This window comes from Tachyglossus aculeatus, chromosome 19 (genome assembly GCF_015852505.1).
Source record: "Tachyglossus aculeatus isolate mTacAcu1 chromosome 19, mTacAcu1.pri, whole genome shotgun sequence".
Taxonomy (NCBI): Eukaryota; Metazoa; Chordata; class Mammalia; order Monotremata; family Tachyglossidae; genus Tachyglossus; species Tachyglossus aculeatus.
The window spans coordinates 28,888,068-28,909,399 of NC_052084.1; the positions used below are offsets into that span (position 1 = coordinate 28,888,068).

General features: G+C 46.2%; 2 protein-coding genes across 2 annotated transcripts in view; both read left to right on the top strand.

Moving 5' to 3' along the window:
- Positions 1–17,871, top strand: part of TTK (TTK protein kinase) — a 33,881-nt gene extending 16,010 nt beyond the window's left edge. Inside the window, exons 11-22 of the mRNA XM_038761212.1 lie at positions 221–387; positions 1,885–2,024; positions 2,383–2,500; positions 4,306–4,398; positions 5,408–5,565; positions 5,948–6,099; positions 7,496–7,620; positions 8,632–8,712; positions 11,636–11,812; positions 12,025–12,115; positions 13,204–13,301; positions 17,537–17,871. Coding sequence (XP_038617140.1) covers positions 221–387; positions 1,885–2,024; positions 2,383–2,500; positions 4,306–4,398; positions 5,408–5,565; positions 5,948–6,099; positions 7,496–7,620; positions 8,632–8,712; positions 11,636–11,812; positions 12,025–12,115; positions 13,204–13,301; positions 17,537–17,623 — 1,487 coding nt within the window. The 3' untranslated portion in view covers positions 17,624–17,871. The remainder of the gene's footprint in view (positions 1–220; positions 388–1,884; positions 2,025–2,382; positions 2,501–4,305; positions 4,399–5,407; positions 5,566–5,947; positions 6,100–7,495; positions 7,621–8,631; positions 8,713–11,635; positions 11,813–12,024; positions 12,116–13,203; positions 13,302–17,536) is intronic.
- Positions 17,872–20,519: 2,648 nt separating this feature from the next.
- BCKDHB (branched chain keto acid dehydrogenase E1 subunit beta) overlaps positions 20,520–21,332 on the top strand; it is a 140,525-nt gene continuing 139,712 nt past the window's right edge. Inside the window, exon 1 of the mRNA XM_038761083.1 lies at positions 20,520–20,639. The gene's annotated coding sequence lies outside the window, so the exon portion shown is untranslated. The remainder of the gene's footprint in view (positions 20,640–21,332) is intronic.

A 21,332-nucleotide genomic window follows, 5' to 3' on the forward strand; every position in this document is an offset into this window, starting at 1 on the left:
TGAAAGTTTTGGAGAACTTTCTGGAACAGAGTTTATAAGGGTGGTCAACGGCAGAGAGCCCTGTCGAAGAGCAAGTCGGGAATTGCTCGAACAAAGCTACGCCTTTCTCTTTGAGAGATGGAGGTAGTTAACTGTGGCTGCACCCCCTTGATGTTATAACTTGAACTAAAATCGGTGTCGGAATGCACAAATCCGTGTCTTGCACAAAATCTGATTGCAGAAACGAAAACCCCGCAGCCTGAACATAAGCCGGCCGAAAGCAACCAGAAGCAGAGGCAGCCTGATTTTCCTGGGAGTAGTCGAAAATCCGAGTCCTTGAACCCAAACCCTGTTGCGTTTCCAAATAAATGGCGTGTCCCAGAAGTGCCCCTGAAGAGCGGCCTAGAGGTAACTTTCCTAGAGGTGGATGTAAATATCTGTGTATTGGGACAGCTGGGTGAGATTGGGTTTGTTTTGGCAAGGAAATGGCTCTTCTTGGTCACGGGTTGGAAAAGGGCTATTGTCTCACATGCTCCCTTCTGCGTCGCTTATGCCCTTGGATCTGTACCCTCAAATCCAACAGATAAGGACTCTTCCTACCACCCCTTAAAGCCTTATTGAAGGCACATCTCCTCCAAGAGGCCTTCCCTCCTTTCTTCTTCTCCCACTTCCTTCTGCATTGCCCTGACTTACTCCCTTTATTCATCCCCCCATTCCCAGCCCTACAGCACTTACTGTCACTTATTTACATGAACGTCTCTCTCCCCCCACTAGACTGTACGTTCATTGTGGGCAGGGAATGTTTCTGTTATATTGTACTCTCCCAAGCGCTTAGTACAGTGCTCTGCACACAGTAAGTGCTCAATACAATTGACGGCCCGATAGCTGTTAGGCAGTCCCTTTGAGGACGTAGCTGGCAAACCTCTAAGAGGGCGCAGACACTCCGCCCAGGACACCCCACCTCTCTGTGACACTGAAAAACACTGGAATTTACAGTTTCCAAAGGAACGAGACAATCTGCAGAGCTACAGTCCATCAATTGTACAGAGCACTGTACCAAGCACTTGGAGAGTACGATATAACAGAGTTGGCAGGCACATTACCTGCCCGTGAGCTTACAGTCTAGAGCGGGAAAACAGGCTTTAATAGAAATAAATTACGGGCATGTACAGAAGTGCTGTCGGGCCGAGGGACGGGGGGGATAAAGGGACCAAATCCAAGTGCAAGGATGATGCAGAAGGGAGGGGGAGAAGAAGAAAGGCGGGCTTAGTCAGGGAAGGCCTCTTGGAGGAGATGGGCCTTCAATTCCTTGAACGTGGGGAGAGAAATTGTCTGTTGGGTATGAAGAGGGAGGGCGTCCCGGGCCAGAGGCAGGATTTGGGTGAGAGGTTGGCAGCGATTTAGACAAGGTACAGGGAGTAGGGTGACATTAGAGTGCTCTGCACACAGTAAGCGCTCAATAAATACGATTGAATGAATGAATTAGAGGAGCAAAGTGTGCAGTCTGGCTTGTAGTAGGAGAGCAGTGAGGTGAGGTAGGAGGGGGCAAGGTGATGACTGCTTTAAAGCCATTGGTGAGGGGTTTCTGTTTGATGTGGTGGCGGATGGACAACCACTGTGCTACACTAACCAGCAAGTAGTATTTATTGAGTGCTTACTGTGTGCAGAGCACTATACTAAGGACTTGGGAGAGTACAATATAACAATTAACAGACACATTCCCTGCCCGCAACGAGCCAAAGCAAGCACTCTCAAATCTGAGGTTTGGCAAGCCGTCAAAGCAGGGAGTGTCCCGCATTCAACATTCTTACCTTTCCCTCCTTGTCCCCTTGACCCTACACAGTAAGGTGTTTCAAAATATTGGACACGGAGGTTTCCTGATTCCATTTTTGTTTCTGAATTCAGCACAAATGTCCCGGTTTCGAGCCTCCAGCCGGGCCTATTTCAAAACGGACACCACCCTCCGAAGCGGTTCCAACAAAGCAGGAGTCCAAGCTCACTTGCAGCACACCGAGTAGTCAAACAGTGGATGACTATATGGCCTGGTAACGTCTTGCGTTGAATTGAGAATTTCACGTCCACCTCTGTAATTGACTGGAATAATTTGTTTACTTCCTTGAATGGAAAATGATTAAAAGAGAGAGAGAAATAGTGTGTGTGTGTGTGTGTGTGTGTGTGTGTGTGTGTGTGTGTGTGTGTGTGTAAGCATGTCACAGCTCCACAAATCCAGCTCTTAGAATAGTGCCCAGCGCATAGTAAGCGCTTAACAAATGCCATTATTATTATTAATTCCACGTTTTCTGGTCCAAATATAACCTAACATCTTTTAAAATTTTCAAAGTTCAAAAGTCTCGGACTTCTACGGGCTTCTTTCTCAAAATCGCGTCATCGTTTCTCCTCCAGTTTTCGAACTCCAGTGGTGAAGAGCATCTTCCCTTCGGGGGGCCTGGTTTCCACCCCTTTCAAGCAGCCTTCCCTCCTCCAGACCCAGACCCCAGTGACTCCATTCCAGAGTTTTCAGGTATGAAGGTGTCCGCCAACTCTGTCGTGTTGTCCTCTGCCAAGCGCTTAGTACAGTGCTCTGCACACAGTGAGCGCTCAATAAATACAATTGCATGAATGACTTATTATTAGCCCATGAACAACTGTGCATAATGTTTTCGTGGAGCTCCTAATGCGTGGGAAATGAGCATCAGCAGCCCTGCCTAGTAGAAAGAGCATGAGTCCGGGAGTCTGGAGACCTGGATTCTGGTCCCGGGTCTGTCGTGTGACCTTGGGCAAGTCACTTAACTTTTCTGTAAAATGAGGATTAACCACCTGTTTTATCACCCTCTTGAACGCTGAGCCCTGTGTGCGAAAGAGACTGTCCACTCTGCCTATATTGTATTGCATATTATCCCAGGGTTTAGTACAGTGCTCTGCAGAGTAAGTGCTCGATAAATCCCAATGATTGATTGACTAGCACATGGTAAACTCTTATCAAATCCCTTGATATTATTGTTGCTGTTGTTGTTGGTAACTTGATTATCTCTGACTGCTTTGTGGCTGAAATTTTCCATTTTAAAATTTATGTGAATGGATCGAAACCTGCACTTCATCTCTTTTTTTTATAGCATTTATTAAGTGCTTACTATGTGCAAAGCACGGTTCTAAGCACTGGGGAGGTTACAAGGTGATCAGGTTGTCCCACGTGGGGCTTACGGTCTTAATCCCCATTTTGCAGATGAGGGAACTGAGGCACGGATAAGTGAAGTGACTTGCCCAAAGTCACACAGCTGACAATTGGTGGAGCCGGGATTTGAACCCATGACCTCTGACTTCAAAGCCCGTGCTATTTCCACTGAGCCACACTGCTTCTCTCCTTCATTCACTGCCTCCCTACCCTCCACTTCTTTTGGTGTTTTGCTTTTAGAATCCCATTAGGTTGTTACTCAACCCTTTCCAGTATCACCAACTGAATAATAATAATAATAGTAATGGTACTTGTTAAGTGCTTACTATGTGCCAAGCAGTGTTCTAAGCACTGGGATAGATACAAGGTAATCAGGTTGTCCCACGTGGGGCTCACAGTCTTCATCCCCATTTTACAGCTGAGGGAACTGAGGCACAGAGAAGTGAAGTGACTTGCCCAAAGTCACACAGCTGACGAATGGCGGAGTCGGGATTAGAACCCACGACCTCTGACTCCCAAGCCCGGGCCCTTTCCACTAAGCCACGCTGCTTTTCATGCTTCTCCCAACTCCATGTGGGACAGGGATGGAGTTCCCTGCTGTCCCTCCTCTGAGCAATGGTAGGGAGGAACAGCTGAGATCAGAATGGAGAACTGAAATTATACTTCAGGGCCCAAGAAACCTTTGATAAAGGACTCCTTTCCTTGAAAAAATTTAAGCAAGCAACCACTCATCGTTCACGCTCATCCTTCCTTAACAAAGCCTTAGTCAAAGAGCTTGAGTTCAAGGACTATTCGGATATAATGAGCAGGCACAAAATTTCCTTTTACCTATCAAGGTTTTCTGTAGTAATTGACGCACCCGATCTGCTCTCTCTTTGTTGTCAGAGACCCAGTTCCTTTTCATCCCTCAAGTGTTTTGGCATGCTGTGAAGAAAAATCAATCTTGTTAAAGACAACTAGCCTTTAAAATCAAAGCCTATTTCTCCATTTGAAGCATAGAGCATTCACTCTTTCATTTTGGTAGGGGAAGGACTGAGAATTCACTGTTCAAATGTGAATCTGATGTTTCATCACTTTAAACGCAGTGACTAAAAATGGTACATTTACTTGGAAAAGATACCGTATCATCAATTTTTGTTGTTGTTGTTGTTCAGGTTCCACCATCATTTTCATCAAATGAATGCATTACAGTGAAAGGAAGAGTGTATTCGATATTGAAACAAATAGGAAGTGGAGGTTCAAGTAAGGTAAATTACCTTGTGAAATGCACTGATTTCAAACCAGAGGAAGCGACTTTAGCTCGCTGTTCAACTGTGTTCTTTGTCATTTAGTCATTCCGGATTGCTTTTGGTTTTTAACGCTGATAAATGGACATTATCTCTGTTTCCATCTAAACTGACCGCGGTAACTTCCAACCAGCTGCTGAAAAATCTATTTTCTATCTGTTTATTCTCCCCAGCATTCTTGTCAATGCTTAACAACTAGTCTGATGCTTTTGTCTTAAACCCTCATGACTCCTACCTAAAGGTATTATGTTTGACAGAACAAGGTGATGGATAACAGCTTATAATTTTATGACTGCACCGATTCCATTTTAGTCCAGGACCATCTTTATAATCATCCCAAGAAACAGACTTTGCACTGATATAAAACAAACTTCTCCCTGAACCCTGCTTCAGGAATCCTGTTTTTCTCAGTTTTCTTTGCTCACAACGTGTCTCCAATTCCTCCCCACACTTCCTCGACTAGATTGTGAACCCCCGAGGGACAGGGTCTGTGTCTAATTCCCACCTGTGACCCAGTTTTTTTTTTTAATGATATTTGTTAAGCGCCTATTGTGTGCCAGCACCAGGGTAGATACCGATTAATCAGGTTGGACACAGTCCCTGTCCCACGTCGGGCTCACGTTCTTCATCCCCATTTTACGGTTGAGGTAAAATGATGAGGCTGAGAGAAGTTAAGTGACTCGTCCAAGTTAAGTGGTGGAGCCGGAATTAGAACCCAGGTCCTTCAGACTCACTAGGCCATTCTGCTTCTCGGGGTGTGAAAAAACTTCTTCAAAACATCACTAAAGTAGCGGGGACTGGAACTGGGCTTTACCCGCCTTCTCTCTCCTGTGCTTCAATCTAGATTACCTCACGCGGGGTTGCCACGTTGGGAAGTGGATGGGTAGGATTTGGCTTTTTTAAGGAGTGAGGGGGATAAGATTTGGGGGGGGGTTAAAGTGCTTCAAGGTCTGTGACTCTTCTGTCTCAGGTATTTCAAGTCTTGAATGACAAGAAGCAGATATACGCAATCAAACACGTGAATTTAGAAGAAGCAGATCATCAAACAATCGAGAGCTATCAGAATGAAATTGCTCACTTGAAGAAACTACAACCCCATAGCGACAAGATCATCCGCCTTTATGACTTGTAAGAGCATCTTTTTAAAGTTCCTTCAGTGCCTAATTTAATAATAATTATGGTATTTGTTAAGAACCATTACTTGAGCACTTACTGTTCTAAGCGCTGGGGTAGATACAAGGTAATCGAGTTGTCCCATGTGGGGTTCACAGTCTTAATCCCCATTTTACAGATGCGGCAACTGAGGCACAGAGAAATTAAGTGGCTCGCCCATGGTCACACAGCAGACAAGTGGCAGAGCTGGGATTAGAACCCACGTCCTCTGACCCCCAAGCCTGTGCTCTTTCCACTAAACCACATTGCTTCTTATTTAAATTTAATCATTTTTCCATGAAGAGATGCTTAATCTATTTCAAGATAACGTTATACTGCAACTTTTTTTTTATTCCAGTGAAATCACTGACCAACACATCTACATGGTAATGGAATGTGGAAATATTGACCTGAATAGTTGGCTTAGAAAGAAAAAGACAATCAACACCTGGGAACGGAAGAGCTACTGGGAAAATATGTTGGAAGCTGTTCACACGATCCACCAGCACGGTATTTCCCCGTATTTATATGCAGACAAATCCGGGCGCTTGGGAGGGCCCAATACCATAGAATTGGACACAATCCCTCCCCTCCAAGAGTTTACAATTCTTTCCTTGTTTGTCTTTCAGGAATCTCGTCCATATTTCCATTCAGTTGTATTTATTGAGCACTTACTGTGGGCAGAGCACTATACTAAGCGCTTGGGAGAGTACACTACAACAATCAATGGATGCATTTCCTGTCCACAGTGCCAATGCTTTGGCCCTGTCCTCTAATCTGAGCAGAAATGGAAATTTCCCTCTGTTTGCGAGACTAAATTATTTTCCTACTCAGGACCCTTCGATAGAGCGATGTGGTGGTGAGGGATTAGGAGGAGGTCCTATTTTTTCTTTCTTTCTTTTTTAATGGTATTTGGTAAGCACTTACTACGTGCCAGACACTAGCACCGGGGTTGATACGAGTGACTGAGGTTGAACATAATCCCTGCCCTACAAGGGGGCTCACAGTCTTAATCCCCATTTTACAGATGAGGTAACAGGCCCAGAGAAGTGAAGTGACTGTCCCAAGGTCACACAGCAAACAAGTTGTGGAGCCGGGATTAGAAACCATGTCCTTTTGACTCCCAGGCTGGAGCTCTATCCACTAAGTCATGATGCTTCCCATATGTTAGCTCCTTATCCCCTTTCTTCTCCCGCTGCATCCCAGTTCCTAGACTTTGTTCTTTCCCAACTAACCAACTCACGGTGCCCCATTCTCATCTCTCCCACCACCTACCTCTTGCTTGTTCTCTGCTCCCACCCGGAAATTCCTACCGCTTCCGATCCGGCAGACCACGGATATCCCCATATTCAAAGCCCTAGTCTCCTCCTGGAAGCCATGCCTGACTAATCTCTCATCTCCCCACCCGATTTACCTCTTTTCTCCATTTCGGTCCCGTTGCACCATCCGAGCACTAGAATTCCCAGAATCCCTGCAGCGCTTACATACATATTTTAATCCCGACTCTGCCACTTGCCCGTTGTGTCACTTTGGACAAGTCGCTTAAATTCTCTGTGGCTTTTCCTCATTTGGAAAATGAGGATTCAATTCTCTGCTTCTTAGACCATCAGTGGGGGACTGAGACTGTATCTGACCTGATGAATTTGTATCTCCCCCCATGGTTAGAACAGTGCTTGGCTCGTAGTTAAGCGCTTACCAAATACCACAATTACTATTATTATAATTGCCCTCTCAATCCTCCTAGCTGTAATTTATAATCTGTTTTACTAGATTGTAAGCTCCTCAGGGGCAAAAAGTGTGTCTTCTAACTCTTCTGTGCTCTTCCAAGCTCTCAATAGAGTGCTCTGAACGCAGTAGGTGTGCAATAAATGCCACGGTTTGATCCCGTTTAATTCTTATTTTGAAGGTATCGTACACAGCGATCTAAAGCCGGCTAACTTTCTGATAGTCGATGGAATGTTAAAGCTCATCGATTTTGGCATTGCAAACCAAATGCAGCCAGATGTGACTAGCATCGTTAAGGATTCCCAGGTAAGAGAAAAAAAAATCTGCGCAATGCTTGTGATTGTCTCCTAAGCCAAAAAGTTAAAAGTAGAATCGTAGTAATGGCATTAGCTAAGCAATTACACTGGGGCAAGCACTCTTCTAAGCGCCGGGATAGATACAAGTTAATCGGGTCAGGTACAGTTCCTGTCCCACAAGCGTCCCCCCAGTCTGAGCGGGAGGGAGAACGGATATTTCCCATTTTAAACATGAGAAATCTGAGGTGCAGAGGAGTAAACTGACTTGCTCAAGGCCACACAGCTGAGGAGTGGTAGGTAGACCTAGAGTTAGAACCCAGGTCTCTGCTCTTTCCACTAGGCCACAATTCTTCTCATTTGCAATCATAGCCAATGTAGTAAATGACAAAAGATCAACCACAATGAAGATGAGTTTGTCTCCCCCTTTTAGACTGTCTCCCCATTTTAGACTGTGAGCCCACTGTAAGGTAGGGACTGTCTCTATATGTTGCCAAATTGTACTTCCCAAGTGCTTAGTACAGTGCTCTGCACACAGTAAGCACTCAATAAATACGATTGATGATGATGATGATGAGTTTGCAAGACACTTTTTATGGTTAAAACAAGATGATAATACCCAGGTGTCTAGTATAGGAGGCAGCTTGAGTGAAGGAAGATGGCCATTAGGTGATAACTTCCAGTAAATGTGCGGCTCAGTCTATGCGGTGTGAATCTATGAAATCATTTACCTTTGACGTGAGGACGCTGGGTGAAGTGAATTCCTTCTGTTGAAGTGAGCTCGTGCATTTTATCCGAACCTCTCTTGTGATAGTTCAGTGATAGAGGCTGTCACCTCCATGTCTTTTTTCCTGGATGTCACGGATGTCGGCTCTTGTCAAAATGCTTGTTTTCACAACGTATAAAAAGCGATCTAGTCACCGATCTGTAACTGCAGATTTCTCAGCATCTGAAGTGAACGGACGAAAGACTCGGGGGGAAAACGCCATAACCTTTTCCTTTTCGTGTCTTCTTCGGCCAACAGGTCGGCACTGTGAATTACATGCCTCCAGAGGCAATCAAAGATATGTCTTCTTCCCGGGAGGCTGGGAAATCCAAATCAAAGGTAGTGTCAGATTTATTAAAAAGAATCGTTCTTTCTTAGCTCTGCCGATTTGGTCCTGTGGTTTCTGGTAGTCTAGAGCCGTAGCCAGAACTGAAAAAATGGAGTTTGTTCTGAACAAAACGGCTTGCAGAGATGGGAATTCGGCAGTACTTTTTTTAAAAATGGTATTTGTTCATTCAGTCGTATTGAGTGCTTACTTGGCGCAGAGCACTGTACTAAGCACTTGGGAGAGTACAATACAACAGTAAAAGACACATTTCGTGCCCACGAGTTTACAGTCTAGAGGGGGAGGCAGACATTAATGTAAACAAATAAATTAAGTGTTGTGGGGCTGGGAGGAGGGATGAATAAAGGGAGCAAGTCAGTATGACGCAGGAGGGAGTTATCTCTTCCTCCCTTCAAGGCTCTACTGAGAACTCACCTCCTCCATGGGGCCTTCCTAGATTGAGCCCCCTCCTTCCTCTCCCCCTCGTTCCCCTCTCCATCTTCCCCGTCTTACCTCCTTCCCTTCCCCACAGCACATGTATATATGTTTGTACATATTTGTTACTCTATTTTACTTGTACATATCTATTGTATTTATTTTATTTTGTTAATATGTTTGGTTTTGTTCTCTGTCTCCCCCTTCTAGACCGTGAGCCCACTATTGGGTAGGGACTGTCTCTATATGTTGCCAACTTGTACTTCCCAAGCGCTTAGTCCAGTGCTCTGCACACAGTAAGCGCTCAATAAATACGATTGATTGATTGATTGATTTACTATGTGCTAGGCATTGCACTGAATACTGGGATAGATACAAACTAATCAGGTTGGGTACAGTCCCTGTCCCACAAGACATCCAACTCAGGTGATGATCATACTGTGCTCCGGGAATGTGTTGAAATGGGCTTTAAACATGACAACTGAGAGATGAAATCTTGTAATCTAAAGCTTCTCAACCGTCGTTTATGAAACAGTTCATTGTTCAAGTTACCATAAAGTCCTTCCACCTTAGGCACTTGAGAGCAGGGGATCATGTCTTCCAGTCTCCCGAGGACATTTAATACGGGGCTCTGCCCAAAGTAAGCATGCAATCGATGATGTTGATTGACTGCCTGTCAGAGCTCATTGTTTGGTCTACATCTGGCTGTTTCCTTGCAGCTTGGGTTTCTTGGACTGAGTGGAATTTCTTGGTATAATAATAATTATGACGGTATTTGTTAAGGTATAAGTTAATTTAAGGTTATCAGGTTGTCCCACATAGGGCTCACAGTCTTAACCCCCATTTTACAGATGAGGTAACTGAAGCCCAGAGAAGTTAAGTGATTTGCCCAAAGTCTTACAGCTGGCAAATGGCGGGTTTAGGATTAGAACCCATGACCTCTGGCTTCCAACTCCGGGCCCTTGCCACTAAGCCACGCTGCTTTTCATCCTTCCAGATGAATTTGCAGCGTGCATTTTTGTGGCCCTGAATAATATTAATAGTAGTAGTTAAGTGTTCACTGTGTGCCAAGCAGTGTACTAAGCGTTGAGCACTGTGCTGAGGTCCATGTATCCGAAGCATCTTCACCTTTGGCTCGCTGCCATCAGGTACACATTTTATGCGATGTTGAATGTCGCTCCCAAAAGGAGCCCATCATTTCTGGGCAGAAGTACGAAAGGGTTCCTAAATCAATCAGTTTTACACAGCGAACAGTCATGAGCTGTGCCTTTGTTTAGAGAGGGGCTACGGAGGCAATCAATCGTATTTATTGAGCGCTTACTGTGTGCAAAGCATTTATTGAGTGCTTGGGAAGTACAAGTTGGCAACATATAGAGACAGTCCCTACCGAACAGTGGGCTCACAGTCTAAAAGAGGGAGACAGAGAACAAAACCAAACACTAACAAAATAAAATAAATAGAATAGATATGTACAAGTAAAATAGAGGCAGTCTACTACTTTCTTCAAAGTCGCTTTACACATGCCCGCTGCCCCAATTTTGTTTCAGCGGGAAACAGAGGAACAGATTGTAAACCCCTCCACCAAACTCCCTACTGCTCCCACGTATGTACATGCGAGAGTTTAATGCACAATTATTTTGCTGTCTTAGCGTTGATCTTATAGGAGTATTGTACTGCAAATCCACCTCGCTAGTCTCCTACACACATTTCACGCCTCTAATGCCAACCTACTGACTGTACCTCAGCCTCATCTGCCTCGCCGCTGACCTCTCGCTCACATCCTGCCTCTGGCCTGAACATGCTGTCTCTCTTTATGTCCCACAGACAACCACTCTCCCCACCTTCAAAGCTTTATTGAAGGCACATCTCCTACAACAGGCCTTCCCTGACCAACCCCTCATTTCCTCTTCGCCCTTGGGCCCCTGCATTTGAATTTGGCCCTTTTATTCACCCCTTCCTCAGCCCCACAACACTAATACACAGATCCACAATTATATTAATGTCTATCTCCCCCCTCTAGACTTTAAGCTCACGGTGGGCATGGAATGTGTCTACCAACACTGTTATATTGTGCTCTCCGGGAGCTTGGTATGGTGCTCTGCACATAGTAAGCACTCATCGATTAATATTTGGAAGACGTTTTACTGGGAGTTACATGATGGGATGTCCGTAAATTGAAAAGAAACCTAATTTGCCTCAAGTGAGAGATTAAGTATTGGACAACATTTTGGCCTCTGCCTTCAGGAAGAGTCTAATTTCTGTTAGTGAAATAAATACGTCTCTTTTAGGTATGAATTAAGGACGTGGACTCTGCCCCTTTCTGTGACTTTTCAAGTGCGAGTTAAAGCTTGTCAGTTTGGGGAGGTTTTCCCCCGGCGCTTACTTCCATGTTCATTTTGGAACTTGCTGCCCAACTGGAAGATTTAGAAAAGATGGGTAAAATGCAACACTATCAACTAGCATCGGACAGTGCAAATGAAATCTTCCTCCTTTGTCACATAGATCAGCCCCAAAAGTGACGTCTGGTCGTTGGGGTGCATTCTCTACTGTATGACGTACGGGAAGACTCCGTTTCAGCATATAACCAATCAGATCACTAAATTGCACGCTATAATCGATCCCAATTATGAAATAGAGTTTCCTGATATTGCAGAAAAAGATCTGCAGGACGTACTAAAGGTAATTTCGAAAGTTCTTTCTGTTAGGGCTGGGAAGGGGAGTGAGAGAGAGAGAGAGTGTGTGTCTTTGTGTGTAAACTTGTATGTAACTCACAGTTGGGTCTGTAGGATGTATCTCTACGTAAAAGTTGGGAAAGAAGGATGGGAGTTATGGCATGCATACAAATAGATGCTTTTTTAAATGCAACTCTTTTTATCTTTTTTTTTTTACAGCGTTGTTTGATTAGAAATCCTAAAGACCGAATATCAATTCCTGAACTCCTGACCCATCCTTATGTTCACATTCAAACGCAGCCCCAGCCAGGTAATGTGAAAGTTTGTTTTGGGGTGTTTAGTGACAACAGCCTTGTAAATAAATCTAGGAATGTCCAGCCAACCCAACTTTTTTCCCAACTTAACCCCAAGTGAAATAAGACTGGAAAATGAATGGAATCTCTCTTCTCCTTATACAGCAACAATTCCCTCTTGCTTTAGGCCAGTGAGCAAGAGACCGTTTCAGTCTCTCCGTCAGTCATATTTTTTAAGCACCTACTGTGCGCAAAGTACTGTGCTAAGCGCTTGCATGAGTACAGTAGAGTTAATAACATTGTTCCTGCTCTCAAGAACCGTACTCTGTAGCGGATGAGACAGAACTAAAATAATTTACAGATAGAAAGAAGATGGAAAGGGGACTGCGTTCTCCGGTCCAAGACTGTGTTTAGGAATCTAGGCGATTGCTATGTCAATAAGCAAAAGCCAGTGATATCTATGGGCTTGAGGCTTATTTTATTCATCATAAATAGCATTTATTCAGTGTCTGCTGTTTGCAAAGTATTTTTCTAGGTGACTGAATCTTGTTCATTCATTCAATTGTATTTATTGAGCGCTTACTGTGTGCAGAGCACTGTACTAAACGCTTGGGAAGTACAAGTTGGCAACATATAGAGACTGTCCCTACCCAACAGTGGGCTCGCAGTCGAGAAACTGTGAGGACTTGCTAAGCAATCAGTTATATTCACCGAGTGCTTACTGTCCGCAGAGCGCTGTGCTAAGTTCTTGGGAGAGTACGATGTTTGTACATATTTGTTACTCTATTTATTTATTTATTTTACTTGTACATATCTATTCTATTTATTTTATTTTGTTAGTATGTTTGGTTTTGTTCTCTGTCTCCCCCTTTTAGACTGTGAGCCCACTGTTGGGTAGGGACTGTCTCTATATGTTGCCAACTTGTACTTCCCAAGCGCTTAGTCCAGTGCCCTGCACACAGTAAGCGCTCAATAAACACGATTGATGATGATGATACGATATAACAGAGCCCTCAGGGAGTCTAGCTACAGTCTAGCGACTGCTAACGCCAATAGCTCTCAAGAAACCCTGAAACGTTCAATGTGTTTTTATCACCGACTGTAGACGGTCACATCTCTCAGGAGACGTCCGAGGAAATGAAACGTGTTCTGGGCCAGCTCGTCGGTCTGAATTCTCCTAACTCTGTTTTAAGAGCAGCCAAGGTGAGTGGGTTTATCACGTCTCCGCAACCTGAGGTGGATTGCAGTGCCTGGAGATTGCGCGGCTTGCTGCTTCTGAGTCTCTTTCAAATCAGACTGTGAGCCCACTGTTGGGTAGGGACTGTCTCTATATGTTGCCAGTTTGTACTTCCCAAGCGCTTAGTACAGTGCTCTGCACATAGTAAGCGCTCAATAAATGCGATTGATGATGATGATCAGGTCCACACCCTACAATAGACCTTGCTTTTATTGGCCCTTTCCCAAGCCTGGCTTGCCGGGCCCAAGGAGAGAAGGGCAAGGGGAAAAACCCTTTTCATAGACTGCTTCTGGTCTTTGATTTAGAGCTTCTTTGATTTTTGCTTTCATTCATTCAATCGTATTTATTGCAAAGTATTTTTCTAGGTGACTGAATCTTGTTCATTCATTCAATCAATCAATCATTCAATTCATTCAATCATTCATTCAATCGTATTTTTTAAGCGCTTACTGTGTGCGGAGCACTGTACTAAGCACTTGAGTAGCACGGCCTAGTGGAAAGGGGGCTCCCAGACTGAGCCCCTTTTTCTCTCCTCCTTCCCACCCCCCCGCCCTACCTCCTTCCCCTCCCCACAGCACTTGTATATATTCGTACAGATTTATTACTCTACTTATTTTACTTGTACATATTTACTATTCTATTAATCTTGTTTATGATGCGCGTATAGCTTTAATCCTGTTTGTTCTGACGATTTTGACACCTGTCTACCTGTTTTGTTTTGTTGTCTGTCTCCCCCTTCTTGACTGTGAGCCCGTTGGTGGGTAGGGACCGTCTCTATATGTTGCCGACTTGCACTTCCCAAGCGCTTAGTACAGTGCTCTGTACACAGTAAGCGCTCAATAAATACGACTGAATGAATGAAAGAGCCTGGGAGTCAGAGGCCCTGGGTTCTTACCCCAGCTCTGCCTTCTGCCTTTTAGACTGTGAGCCCACTGTTGGGTAGGGACCGTCTCTATATGTTGCCAACTTGTACTTCCCAAGCGCTTAGTACAGTACTCTGCACACTGTAAGTGCTCAATAAATACGATTGATTGATTGATTCTGCCTATTTTGTGACGTTGGGGCCTCAGTTTCCTCATCTGCCAAATGGGAATCCGATGCCTGTTCTCCCTTCCCCCTTCCCTTAGATCACAAGGTCCCACGTTGGGACAGGGAGTGTGTCCGACCTGATTATCGTGCAGACTTACTCTCCCCCTTTTAGACTGTGAGCCCACGGTTGGGTAGGGACTGTCTCTAGATGTTGCCAATTTGTACTTCCCAAGCGCTTAGTACAATGCTCTGCACATAGTGAGCGCTCAGTAAATACGATTGATGATGATGGTGCTTAGAACAGTGCCGGAGAGGTCGTAACAGTCAAACAAATGCCATAAGTCCTAGCTGTAAGCAGATTTTCAGAGCCCAGTTCCAAGTTGTAGTGACTCACACTGTCACGAAACCATTGGTTAGAGAGAGAGAAGCAGCGTGGCCTAGTGGGTAGAGCGGGAGCCTGGGAAGGTCCTGGGTTCTAATCCTGGCTCCACCACTTCTGCGCTGTGTGACCTCGGGTGAGTCACTTCTCTGGGCCTCAGGTACCTCATCATCATCATCATCATCATCAATCGTATTTATTGAGCGCTTACTGTGTGCAGAGCACTGTACTAAGCACTTGGGAAGTACAAATTGGCAACATATAGAGACAGTCCCAACCCAACAGTGGGCTCACAGTCTTAAAGGGGGAGACAAAACCAAACATACTAACAAAATAAAATAGATAGAATAGATATGTACAAGTAAAATAGAATAATAAATATGTACATTTTTATATGTACATTTTATATGTACACCTCATCTGTGAAATGGGGATTAAGACTGTGAGCCCCATGTGAGCAGCCCGATTTGCTTGTACCCACCTCGGCGCTTAGTACAGTGCCTGGCACATAGTAAGCACTTAACACATATCGCGATTACTGTCATTATTATTATGATTATTAATCACCATTCCCCAGTGAAGGTGATCGTGTGATAGGCGGAACAAAACTGACCGTTGAGAAAGCCGCCACTTTGGTGGTTCTCCTCCCTGCTGGGAAGCGCCAAAGGCTTGTCCGAGACCCGGGGTGGGCGAGAACACCAAATAATAATAAGAAGAATAATCATTCCTTCATTCATTCAATCAATCGTATTTATTGAGCGCTTACTGTGTGCGGAGCGCTTGGGCAGTACAAGTCGGTAACTTATAGATATGGTCCCTACCCAACAACGGGCTCACAGTCTATGTTTGTACATATTTATTACTCTATTTATTTATTTATTTATTTTACTTGTACATATCTATTCTATTTTATTTTGTTAGTATGTTTGGTTTTGTTCTCTGTCTCCCCCTTTTAGACTGTGAGCCCACTGTTGGGTAGGGACTGTCTCTATCTGTTGCCAACTTGTGCTTCCCAAGCGCTTAGTACAGTGCTCTGCACACAGTAAGCGCTCAATAAATACGATTGATGATGATGATAAAAGGGGGAGACAGACAACAAAACAAAACAAGTAGACAGGTGTCAAAGCGCTTACTATGTGCAAAGCACTGTCCTAAGCGCTGGATGGCTGCCGTCCCCTTCCTCGACACCAATGTCCCCAACCGGGATGCGCAAACGGCAACTGGTTTCCAAAACATCGGTCCTCTGCTGCTGGCGCTGCCAGGGGTAAACCGAGTCCCGAACCAAGCGGTGAAGTCATATGAAGCTCTTCATCCGGTGATGGGTTTGGAGAAGGTGCTTCGATGCAGTGGCTCTCACCTCCCGTTTTTTGCAATCTTTTTCTGGTCCGATGGTCTGGAAATCCGCGTCACCCGTGGGGTGAGAAATGATGATTTGCTTTAGGATTAGAAGGCGAGTAATGGACTGGAGCTAAATGCAGAAACCTGGGGATGACGAGGAAAGTGGCAAAAGAGAAGGCATCCAAGAGATAGTAATAATTGGTATTTGTTAAGCGCTCATTATGTGCCAGGCACCGTTCTAAGCACCGGGCTGGATACAAGCAAATGAGGTAGGACACAGTCCCTATCCCACCTAAGGCTCACAGTCTTCATCCCCATTTTACAGATGAGGGAACTGAGGCCCAGACAAGTGAAGGAGGCAGGATTAGAACCCAGGTCCTTCTGTCCACTAGGCACGCTTGAGTAACGAAACATCCCCAACGCCCCCCATTCTGCCAAGTTTGACAGACATGTCAAGAGAAGCAGCGTGGCTCGGGGGAAAGAGCCCGGGCTTTGGAGTCAGAGGTCATGGGTTCAAGTCCCGGCTTCGCCACTTCATTCATTCACTCATTCAATCGTATTTATTGAGCGCTTACTGTGTGCAGAGCACTGTACTAAGCGCTTGGGAAGTTAGCAACACATAGAGACGGTCCCTACCCAACAGTGGGCTCACAGTCTAGAAGGGGGAGACAGAGAACAAAACCAAACATATTAACAAAATATAATAAATAGAATATGTACAAGTAAAATAAATAAGTAGAGTAATAAATACATGCAAAAGATCACTATGGCTTAATTATGAAGTAGGATTTGTGCCCTGCCAAGCACAAAATGAGAGTCAAAAGGTCATAGTGGAGAAGCAGTGAGGCCTAGTGGAAATACCAAATGCCTGAGAGTCAGAGGACCTGATTCCAGTTCTGCCACTTGTCAGCTGTGTGACTTTGGGCCCCTGTATATATGTATATATGTTTGTACATATTTATTACTCTATTTATTTATTTATTTATTTTACTTGTACATATCTATTCTATTTATTTTATTTTGTTAGTATGTTTGGTTTTGTTCTCTGTCTCCCGCTTTTGGACTGTGAGCCCACTGTTGGGTAGGGACTGTCTCTATATGTTGCCAATTTGTACTTCCCAAGCGCTTAGTACAGTGCTCTGCACATAGTAAGCGCTCAATAAATACGATTGATGGTGATGATGATGGGCAAGTCACTTCACTTCTCTGGGCCTCAGTTCCCTCATCTGGAAAATGGGGATGAAGACTGTGAGCCCCCTGTGGGACAACCTGATCACCTTGTATCTCCCCAGCGCTTAGAACAGCGCTTTGCACATAGTAAGCGCTTAACAAATACCATCATTATTATTATTATTATTATTATTATTATTATTATTATTATTATTATTATTACATGTCCCCCAAGCTACTCGCGTTCACGCCCAAGCGACCGTCCTTTTGGATTTTTCATTTCAGACTTTATACGAGCAGTGCAACCGCAGGGAAAGCCACGATGCCTCTTCACTGGGAAAACGCTCGGACCAGAAGTGGAAAAACAAGTGAATTGCTACTCCAGGTGTCCTGGAACTGGAAAAGCACGGTGGTAAACGTACGTCGTGTCACTTGATCGTCCTTGGAGAAATCTGAACAAAATCCACGTTTTTAAGAGCAACCACTAAGGTCATTTTGTGTTATCGAGTTGTTGAATTGTTGCTATCCCTTGGTTTTGTGCTTTTATAACGGCCTTGTGCTGTTATTTGAAACTCAGAGAGTTTGTGTAGTGGGAAATGTAACGAATATTTGTTAAAATTACGGGGCGGGGAGGGTGGGGGGGAGATGTAAATAAAACTTTGCTGTATAAAAAAAATCTGACAATTTTCAAAGCTACAGTGACTTTTTTCCCCCTTCCTGCCCCTCCTGCCAAAAACCCAAATATTTTGACGGTAATAATCAATCAATCATATTTATTGAGCGCTTACTGTGTGCAGAGCACTGTACTAAGCGCTCGGGGAAGTACAAGTTGGCAACATATAGAGCCGGTCCCTACCCAACAGTGGGCTCACAGTCTTAGAACCGTGCTTTGCATATCATCATCATCATCAATCGTATTTATTGAGCGCTTACTATGTGCAGAGCACTGTATTAAGCGCTTGAACAGTGCTTGGCACCTAGTAAGCGCTTAACAAATACCATCGTTAATTCTCAGGGTTTAGAACAGGGCTTTGCACATAGTAAGCGCTTAATAAATGCTATTATTATTATTATTATTATTATTATTAACTCCAAGTCTCTCCCCTCCATCATGTGGCCTGACCGCAGCAGGAGAAGGCTAGGCGCGTTGGGAGAGTTGGGGGAGTTTGGGAAAGTCCCGTCACCTTTCCTTCAGTGCCTTGGGCGGATGACACTGAGTTTCTCAACCAGACCTCTCGCGAGAGAGCCTGGGAAGGCTATTTATTTATTTATCTATTTATGTATTATCTATTAGTATGTTGTTTGGTTTTGCTCTCTGTCTCCTCCTTCTAGACTGTGAGCCCACTGTTGGGTAGGGACCGTCTCTAGATGTTGCCAACTTGTCCTTCCCAAGCGCTTAGTCCAGTGCTTTGCACACAGTAAGCGCTCAATTAACTTGTATCTATCTCAGCGCTTAGAACAGTGCTTGGCACATAGTAAGCGCTTCAGAAGTACCGTAATGCTCTATTTATTTATTATTGCTCTATTTATTTTACTTGTACATATCTATTCTATTTATTTTATTTTGTTAATATGTTTTGTTTTGCTGTCTGCCTCCCCCTTCTAGACTGTGAGCCCGCTGTTGGGTAGGGACCGTCTCTGTATGTTGCCAACTTGTCCTTCCCAAGCGCTTAGTCCAGTGCTTTGCACACAGTAAGCGCTCAATTAACTTGTATCTATCTCAGCGCTTAGAACAGTGCTTGGCACATAGTAAGCGCTTCAGAAGTACCGTAATTATTACTCAATTTATTTATTATTGCTCTATTTATTTTACTTGTACATATCTATTCTATTTATTTTATTTTGTTAGTATGTTTGGTTTTGTTCTCTGTCTCCTCCTTTTAGACTGTGAGCCCACTGTTGGGTAGGGACTGTCTCTGTATGTTGCCAACTTGTACTTCCTAAGCGCTTAGTCCAGTGCTCTGCACACAGTAAGCGCTCAATTAACTTGTATCTATCTCAGCGCTTAGAACAGTGCTTGGCACCTAGTAAGCGCTTCAGAAGTACCGTAATTATTACTCTATTGATTTATCATTGCTCTATTTATTTTACTTGTATATATTTATTCTACTTTTTTATTTTATTAATATGTTTGGTTTTGTTGTCTGTCTCCCCCTTCTAGCCTGTGAGCCCACTTGTTGGGTAGGGACCGTCTCTAGATGTTGCCAACTTGGACTTCCCAAGCGCTTAGTACAGTGCTCTGCACACAGTAAGCGCTCAATAAATACGAATGAATGAATGAATGAATGAATGAATGGTAAGGCGCGCCTATTACGAGGACCCCGGCAGGTCCCCGCACATGCGCACGGCGAATCTCGCCCCGCTCCTTTCCCCGCCCCCGTCGGGATTCCGAGCCGTGATTGGCCGGCTCCAGGGGGCCGCCCTCCGGCGTCTGTCCAATGGTAGCTCGCGGCGTGCGCCTCGCCCCCTGGAGCCCCGCCCCTCTGCGTTCGTCCAATAGGAGCGCGCAGAGGGCGCCCCGCCCCTCGGCGTTCGTCCAATGGGAGCGCGCGGAGGGCGCCCCGCCCCTCAAGTAGCCCCGACCCTCGTCGTTCGTCCAATGGGAGCGCGAGGAGGGCGCCCCGTCCCTCTGCGTTCGTCCAATAGGAGCGCGCAGAGGGCGCCCCGCCCCTCGTCCAATGGGAGCGCGTGGATGGCGACCCGCCCCTCATGTAGCCCCGCCCCTCGGCGTTCGTCCAATGGGAGCGCTCGGATGGCCCCCCTCCCTCCGGCGTTCGCCCAATGGGAGCGCGCGGAGAGCGCCGGCCCCTTGGAGCCCCGCCCCTCTGCGTTCGTCCAATGGGAGCGCGCGGAGGGCGCTCCGCCCCTTAGCGCCCGTACAATGGGAGAGCGTGGAGGACTCCCTGCCCCTCTGCGTTCGTCCAATGGCAGCGCGCGGAGGGCGCCCGCCCCTTGGAGCCCCGCCCCTCCGTGCTTGTCCAATGGGAGCGCGCGGAGGGTGCCCCGCCCCTAATGTAGCACTCCCCCTTAATGTTTGTCCAATGGGAGCGGGGGGATGGCGCCCTGCCCCTCGGCGTTCGTCCAATGGTAGCGCGCGGAGGGCGTCCCGCCCCTCTGCGTTTGTCCAATGGGAGCTTGAGGAGGGCGCCCGCCCCTTGGAGCCCCGCCCCCCGGCGTGCGGCCGGCCGTAGCTGGCGGGGCCTGACAGCGGAGCGGATGGCGGCGGCGGCGGTAGCGGTGCGGGGAGGCGTGCGGGCAGCCGGGGTCCCGCTGGCGGGGGCGGCCCGGCTGCGGCCGCTGCTGCTGCGGGCCGGCGGCGATGGCGCCATCCCGAGGCGACGGGTGGCCCACTTCACCTTCCAGCCGGACCCGGAGACCAAACAGTACGGTAAGCGCGGCCCCCCCTCCTAGCCACACACCTTCGTAGCCACGCCCACACGGTCGTTTCCCCCCCCCCCCCGCCAGCAGCCGCAACGGCGGAGGTCCAATCACAGAGAAGCACTGCTCCCGTGGCCACGCCACCTCCATAGCCACGCCCACAGCCCGGACCAAGAAGCCCCGCCCCCTCGTAGCCCCGCAGGCAGAGCGCCAATCAGAGAGAGCCCCGCTCCCGTAGCCCCGCCCCTTCTCCCACACCACCAATCACAGCGTGCCCCCGTCCCGTAGCCACGCCCCTCCCTAGCCACGCCCACAGTCCGGACCAAGAATCACCGCCCCCTCTTGGCCCGCCCCTTCTCTCGCACCGCCAATCAGAGCGCCCTTCTCCCGTAGCCACGCCCCCTCCGGGGACAAGCCCGCACTCCGAATCAAGAAGCCCCGCCCCCTCGAAGCCCCGCAGACGGAGCGCCAATCAATCATCAATCAATCAATCGTATTTATTGAGCGCTTACTGTGTGCAGACCACTGTACTAAGGGCTTGGGAAGTACAAGTTGGCAACATATAGAGACAGTCCCTACCCAACAGTGGGCTCACAGTCTAGAAGGGGGAGACAGAGAACAAAAACCGAACAATATTAACAAAATCAAATAAATAGAATAGATATGTACAAGTAAAATAAATAAATAGAGTAATAAATATGCA